Source organism: Portunus trituberculatus, chromosome 28 (assembly GCF_017591435.1).
Source record: "Portunus trituberculatus isolate SZX2019 chromosome 28, ASM1759143v1, whole genome shotgun sequence".
Classification (NCBI taxonomy): domain Eukaryota; kingdom Metazoa; phylum Arthropoda; class Malacostraca; order Decapoda; family Portunidae; genus Portunus; species Portunus trituberculatus.
The window spans coordinates 7,456,056-7,463,555 of record NC_059282.1 but is presented as its reverse complement, the minus strand read 5'-3'; the positions used below and the strand labels follow the sequence as shown (position 1 = coordinate 7,463,555).

Genomic DNA, 7,500 nt, shown 5'->3' with positions numbered 1-7,500 from the left:
CTGCCAAATAGAATGAATATGAAAGCACGGCATGGTACTGAAGGGGTGAAGTATATGAAAGCATTCTCTCTCTCTCTCTCTCTCTCTCTCTCTCTCTCTCTCTCTCTCTCTCTCTCTCTCTCTCTCTCTCTCAAGTTTACAATAAATACGCCAAACGGTCCCGTAAAAGACGAACATGAAGGACGTGCTCGGCTTGGTGTATAAAACAAAAACTTTTCCTCAGTAACGAAAACGAAGGGAAAGTTAACAAAGTGGACTCGTAAACTAACGCTTGAAATATCCTTCCTAGGCACCGACAGGACGCCAGCTAACCCCTCTCTCTCTCTCTCTCTCTCTCTCTCTCTCTCTCTCTCTCTCTCTCTCTCTCTTCAGTGATGCTTTATATGAAATTGATGTTCTACATATGTTACCCACACATATTAGTCTCTCTCTCTCTCTCTCTCTCTCTCTCTCTCTCTCTCTCTCTCTCTCTCTCTCTCTCTCTCTCTCTCTCTCTCTCTCTCTCTCTCTCTCTCTCTCTCTCTCTCTCTCTCTCATATACTAACCGATAAACAAGCTTTCTTAAATTGCAACTTGACCACAATAATCATCATGTTCTACCTACACGTGTCACTGAAACTTAAAAGTGCAACCTAATACAACACAATACAATACAATACGATACAGCATTTCATCATTCCTCTGTACTAATTATTTTCTCAATACGTGAAGAGCATGTCGCTTTTTATTACTCTGCGTATTATACAGCCACTCCTCTTATCTCGGGGCCAAGATTGTGAGCTGGAGGAGAGAGACAAGAGGCTGAAGGTTGTTTTTTATTATAAGGACTCAGAATTCATAAGCCCTGTTGGTAATATTCCCCTGCGTGCCATTAGCAGCTCCTTAACTTTCCTAACTCCTGACAAGACGAAGGATTTGCCAGCAGTGTCATGGCTAAGTTAAATCCAGTTGCTCTTCGGATTTATCACAGTTTGGGTTAATACTTTAATCCTTCCCGTCAGACAATGAAGAATGTTTTAGTTGTGTTGGACTTGTCACGGGTGAGGACTAAGACTTAAATATTTCGTTGACTTTTTATTTATGTAAGAGGACTGGTCAAGAGGAACAAAAAAAAAAAAAAGGTCCATTTAGTTGCCAGTCCCCTTACAGTCTTACAGGGACTACTTTTAAACACCAAAGAGAATATCAGTCGTGTTCTCCCCTGGGTTTTTCAGCAGCGTCAGATTAAGACTAAGATTTCGAAGTTTTTACATACTTTGTCCTCTAATTAGGATTTTTAACAGACCACTTTTTCAACTTTAGATAATCCCTTTTGGTCTTTTTTTTTCCAGAACTTAAAACTTCTGAGGGACTATTTTCATGATTCGTGTTGCCCTTGGACAATATTTTCATGAATTTTATTGATGCAGTATTCTTTATCTATCACTAGAATCACATAAATAGTCCTTAGACACCGACTTACACTACAGCCTGCCACACATTGACTTGATGGCCTCTTGCAGCTTTCCTTTAATTGAGAGTCTATCAATGGTAGGTGATATGATTTCAAAACCTTCAGAAGTACGAATTTAAGTGATAGCGATGGGTAAAGTGTGGCATTTGCTTTATAATGCAACCTTAATAAAACGCATACACATTTTGAACAGAATGAATACACGAGTGCATTAGAAATATGAACCTGCAGTATTGGTCATTGACTTGTTCATTTCCTCAATCTCAGCACTCTTCACGTTGTTATAAAGGAGAGGCGAGGGACGCAGGCCGCACATAATTAAATGGAAAGCAAGTTGCGAGAAATTACACTGAAGCGAAGTTTGTAACATGGAAATGAAAGGAAAATATAAAACGTAAAGTTGAAGGGAGAGTCTGGCATATTGAATTAATGTTATCTCGCTGCCAAGTGAAATTACATGTAAAGCTGCCGTGAATCAAAAATAAATGTATTTACCTACAACTTGAAATTATACTCTGATTGAAGTTCATTTAACCGATCAGCACGAATTTTAAAACTTTGGACCTGGAAAATAAAAACAGATAAGCATCGGATAAACATTGAGTAAACATTATGAAAAAAAAAAAAAATAGATGATGAAAAAAGGGAAAACAACAATAAAACACTAAAAAGAGTTAAATGAACACTGAAATGAAGCAGCGTCAACAAATAATATTCGCAGCTTCAGGACGCCATTAGCGAGAGGTGCACCTGCGCGTAGTGAGTGAGCGATAACCAGACGGCGCACCTGCACAGCAATGCTTGTTAATTACCTGAAGAGGAGGACGCAGAGGGGAGTCTCCGGGAAGCCCCAAGGGTGCAGGTCATCCAGCGCCACTAGCTGTCCGGAGGCGGAGGTGACGATTTTTCCCTCCTCTCTCTCTTTCCTCCAAAGTTTTCTCTCCCTCCCAGACACAATGCCTGGACTTTCCACGTCCTTAACTTCCTTCAACTCTCGAAGTGACTTTCTTGGGCAGTGTCCTTGCGCGGGGAGATCGGCCGCCTCTCCCCGCCTCCGCCCCTCGCCCCAGCCATTCCACCCCTCGCCCTTCACCCTTTCAGACAAACTCGCCCTAATGCCATCGTGTTTGCCCGTGCTCTCCACCTCCCTGGGAACAGATGTGGTCGATCTCCCGCGGGTCAGGTCGATTATCTGATCCACGGGGCTCACGTCGCGACCTGTGGGGTAGGTGAACGACGCCCGCCGCTTGAGGGGTCGCTTAAGGGCGTGGGTGAGGGTGTGGGAGAGACGTGTGCGATCGAAGGGCGTACTGGAGGAGAGGCTGAAAGAGGAGCTGCGGTCGAGGGAGGCTGGGCGGCGGCGGAGACGGTCTAGAGGGGAGGGACAGGTACTGGTGGTGGTGGTGGTGGTGGTGGTGGATATGTGACCTGCATCCATCGGTGCTTTACGACCGGGCTCTGACACGTGCAGGGCTGGCATGGCGATTCGCGGCAACTGACACTGCACCCCAACGGCAACACTCGATATGCACACGCACACACACACACACACACACACACACACACACACACACACACACTCGCTTGCACACGCACTTCCGAGTGTTAGTGCGTCACAAACTGAGCAAAAATAGGACAACAAAAGGATACGTGTTAACTAGAACACTGACACAAACGCACACACGTACACACACACACACAGACGCACTCAAATTGCCATGGGAGAGTGTCAGCAGCCATCCATGCAATTAGTTCTCCTTCAATCGATTAATGAAGGAAAAAATGATGGCCTTTATTTTTATTTTGTACGAGAAAGAACCCTGTGTTATCTTTTCTTTGGCTGATGACTTGTTTTCTTCCTCTGATGACTTGAGGAATAAATGTTCACTTTTCATTTATCCCTTAGGAGAAAGAATACAATGCTGTTTTTTCTTCGACTGATTATTTGATTACTTGTTTCTTTTACCGGAGAGAAAACAACCGTAACTTTTTTAAATGTTCTTCGAAAAACTAGAAACTATTTTTTCCCCATAAATGTCACACCATAATATACAAAATAATTTAATTCTGAAATATCTGAAAGAAGACATTTTGTTGATTTAAAAGAAGCCGATGACTGTTTCTTTTTTTTCAAATTACAAACATCAAACCACATTTTCTTCTTATATGTAACAATAAATAACAAAAAAAAAATATATAAAAGAATATTCCAGCAACTAAAGAACAAGATATCATAATACACTAAACACGAATGATTAGATAAGATTAAATAACATAATGATTGACACATAGACACAAATACGTCAACAACATTAAAAGGAAAGAGGTGAAATATGAACATGTGTATTATTCTGTATCGCAAACACACACACACACACACACACACACACACACACACACACACACACACACACAACAGACATCATAATATCATATGTCAAACACAGAGAGATGGAGGATGGCAGGGAGGAATTGTTGGGGGAAAGTTAGGATTATGTTTGGGAGAAAATGCTGTGGAAATGACGGAAAGCAAAGGAAAAGCAGGGCAATGTTAGGAAAAATGAGGAAAATAGACGAAATAAGAAAAAATGGAAAATAAAAGACATAAAGTTGAAATATGTGATGCAGACAACACACACACACACACAAACTATAGTATAAAAAAAAAATACAGATACACAATAAGAAAGAAAGAAAAAAAAAATGATGACGACAAAACACAATGCCAGGAAAATATAGACAGACACGAAAGATTTATATATATTCACAATGTAAGGAAGGATAACTGATGTGGGAATAATATAGGGGGACAGTGGGAGGGGAAAAAAATTATGGTCGTGAGAAGGAAAAGTAAGGAGAAAAGTAAGAGGAAAAGAAGGGTCAGGCGGGGGAAATACAGCGTCATGTGGAGAAACATTATTGGCGCGTTTTATCAAGGAGGAAAAAGTAAAGATATGTCGCTCTTGGGCAGCTGTGGGAGGAGGAGGAGGAGGAGGAGGAGGAGGATTGAGAAAGACGAGCAGACGATAAACCATGACGAGGAATGACCAGGAAGGAAAGGAGGAGGAGGAGGAGGAGGAAGAGGAGAAGGAGGAGGAGTAGGAGTAGGAGGAAGAGAAAGATAAGAAGAAACATGAAGAATACAAAAATAAACGGTAAAATCAAAGAAAAGAAAGAAAAATTATACAAACCCTAATCTATCCTATACTATAATTTTTCTCCAATCCTACTCAATCCTCCAATTCCATCGTATCTAAATGTTCCCTCCATTTCATCCCATTCCTAACACACATATTTTAACCTTCCTAACCTTTCTCCTCCACATCCCTCACCATCCTAATCTCTCTCTCTCTCTCTCTCTCTCTCTCTCTCTCCTACAGTATCCTTTCGACACCTTCCTAACCTTTCACTTCCACATCCCTCATCATCATAATCCCCTCTCTCCCTCTTCCTCTCTCCCTTTCTCTCTACTACACAATCAAAATCCACAATCCAAACCAGTTCTTTCACACAAACTACACAAACATAACTTTTTTCCTCTCCCAAAAAAATTTACAACATATTTCCAGGAATGAAGAGATATTTTTTTTTTTTGTTGGCATTATTTTCCTACTGGGTGTCTCAATAATACAGAGCTATAATGTTGGATGAGTATGTATATTAGGTTCAGTTTTCCGCACGAGTGAATAGAGTGGAGGATAAATAATAAAGGTAATAATTTCCCTTGCTGCTTGATACCACTGTCCATGTCGGTATAATCAGTGAAGTGAGGTGGAGATAAGGGTAATAATTTGGACTGTTAACATCAATGGACGCCTCTTCTGAAAACATGCAAGGAAATAATAATAATAAATAAATGAAGAGAGGAGAGGAGATAAATCAGTTGATAAATAGAAATGGATAATGGTAAATACGCAACTGTAGAATAAAAGAAACAAGAAAAGATATGATAATATTTGTTAAAAGAAAAAAAAGGAGGAAAATAAGAGAAAGGAAGTTAAAATATTCCTCCTGACATAAAAAAAAACAATAATGGAAGAAAATAAGAGAAAGGAAGTTGAAATATTCCTCCTGACAAAGTAATAACGTAGATTTACATACAACCAGTGCAAATAGTAGTAAAATTCCAACTGAAATACTCCTTTTGACAAACTGATAGCGTACATATACATACAACCAGTGGAGATAATAGTAAACAAAAAAAAATCAAGTAATAACTAACTAAACAAAACCGAAAACAATTAAGAAAAACAGAAACGAAGTCACAATTAAAAATAATCGAAAGGGAAACTGGAAAAAAAGGGGAAAAAATGAAGAGCAAAAAAAAACCATGACATTTTCATTTATCAAGTACTGGGCGGCGCGCAATACCTGTTAGGAGAGCACATGAATGGAGAACAAGTCAATCGGAGCCTCACCGTGCCGAACACAATTAGCAAAATGCATCATCGCACCACAAAGGAGCAAAATTAAAAATGAAGCCTCACGGGAGGGAGACAAAAAATAAAGCGGCCGTCCACGCCACACACCATCGGAAATTAATGACTGTGTGTGTGTGTGTGTGTGTGTGTGTGTGTGTGTGTGTGTGTGTGTGTGTGTGTGTGTGTGTGTGTGTGTGTGTGTGTGTGTGTGTAAAGGTGAGCGGTGAACGCCATGGAAAATAACAAGGGAAGAAGATGGACACAGCCAGCCCAGGGGGGAGAAACGTGACAGAAAAGTAAAGCGCACAGGAAAGGGAATGTGGTGCAGTATTGTAAAATGAGAGTGAAAGTGGACGTATTAGATGGAGAGAGGGACACACACACACACACACACACACACACACATACACACACAATTGGTCGGTTTGTAATGCAGTTGCGCGAGTGTCATCTTTTCAAATATTTCCACATGTGCAGAACAAATCCAATATGTTTTTGGGGAGAAAGAATTGAGTCACGAATTGCGGAACGTCTAAATTTGCACCTGAATTGCACATTATATATTGAGAAACACCACCAGCGTCCGTAACTCACAAGAACACGCTTCCTGAAACCACCTCATGAAAACGCAACGAATCAAAATGAGTGACTGGTTGCCTTTAGGAGTGAAGGGAAACTGAAAAAAAAGAGAGAGTGAGGTGGAGGAAGACAGGCACTTTATTTCGACTGGTCTACAAAAAGGCGGTGCAAGAAGAAAACACAGCAGATGGTCTTGACTAGAAAGGTCTGAAGGAAATCGTTACTTGAGACCTTAGTATTGTGAGATATTTTGTTACTCCTATTAAATTCTATGGCCAAATGGTGTACGTGTGTGTGTGTGTGTGTGTGTGTGTGTGTGTGTGTGTGTGTGTGTGTGTGTGTGTGTGTGTGTGTGTGTGTGTGTGCTTAGATGGTTACAAAACATGAAAGGTAAAGGAGAAATGCATAAAAGCGAGAACAAAACCTCCCATACCAAATCAACAGTTGAAATGAAAAGCAAAGAAGACGACGAAAGGGGAAGAGCAAGGTAAAGGAAGAAAGGAAAAAAGGGGGAAATGGAAAGGAAATGAATAAGAGGCAGAGGGGAATGACAAAACACCAATACGTACAAGAGGGGAAAGAACTGCCAGCTAAAGACAAAAAAAAAAACAGTAAAAAACACGAAGAAAATGAAAATAAGCAATACAAGTCAAAGCACAAAAACAAGGAGGAAGTAAGAGAAGAACAGAGGGAGATGGAGAGAAAGCACGGAGGGAGAGAGAGGGGAGGGTGAGGTGGGGGGAAGTGATGACGTTGGACCCCCAAGGCTTGACCAAACAGTAAGACAAGTCACGTTACGGTCGTTGAGCCAATTCCCTGTTAACTGTTTCTGTGACTTGTTTCCACCGTTAGGAAACCCAGAGAGAGAGAGAGAGAGAGAGAGAGAGAGAGAGAGAGAGAGAGAACACACCTCATCAACTATGATACATCACCCAAGAACACACGTCTACATCTACAGACCTATAACAAAAAAGGTCTCATCCACATTATTCATCACCCTCCCTATCATCATCCATATACATCCACACAGTACCCGCACCAAGGCCC

General features: G+C 40.9%; 1 protein-coding gene across 17 annotated transcripts in view; it reads right to left on the bottom strand.

Moving 5' to 3' along the window:
- The window catches only part of LOC123510326, a 732,954-nt gene that overhangs the window by 360,139 nt on the left and 365,315 nt on the right, over window positions 1-7,500 (bottom strand). For 6 of the 17 annotated variants that reach the window (XM_045265371.1, XM_045265372.1, XM_045265374.1 and 3 more), the window contains exon 1: window positions 2,266-2,948. The exons of the other annotated variants lie outside the window; for them this stretch is intronic. In XM_045265371.1, coding sequence (XP_045121306.1) covers window positions 2,266-2,933 — 668 coding nt within the window. In that variant the 5' untranslated portion in view covers window positions 2,934-2,948. Of the gene's footprint in view, window positions 1-2,265; window positions 2,949-7,500 lie in introns of those variants that run through there. 17 annotated transcript variants of the gene reach the window in all.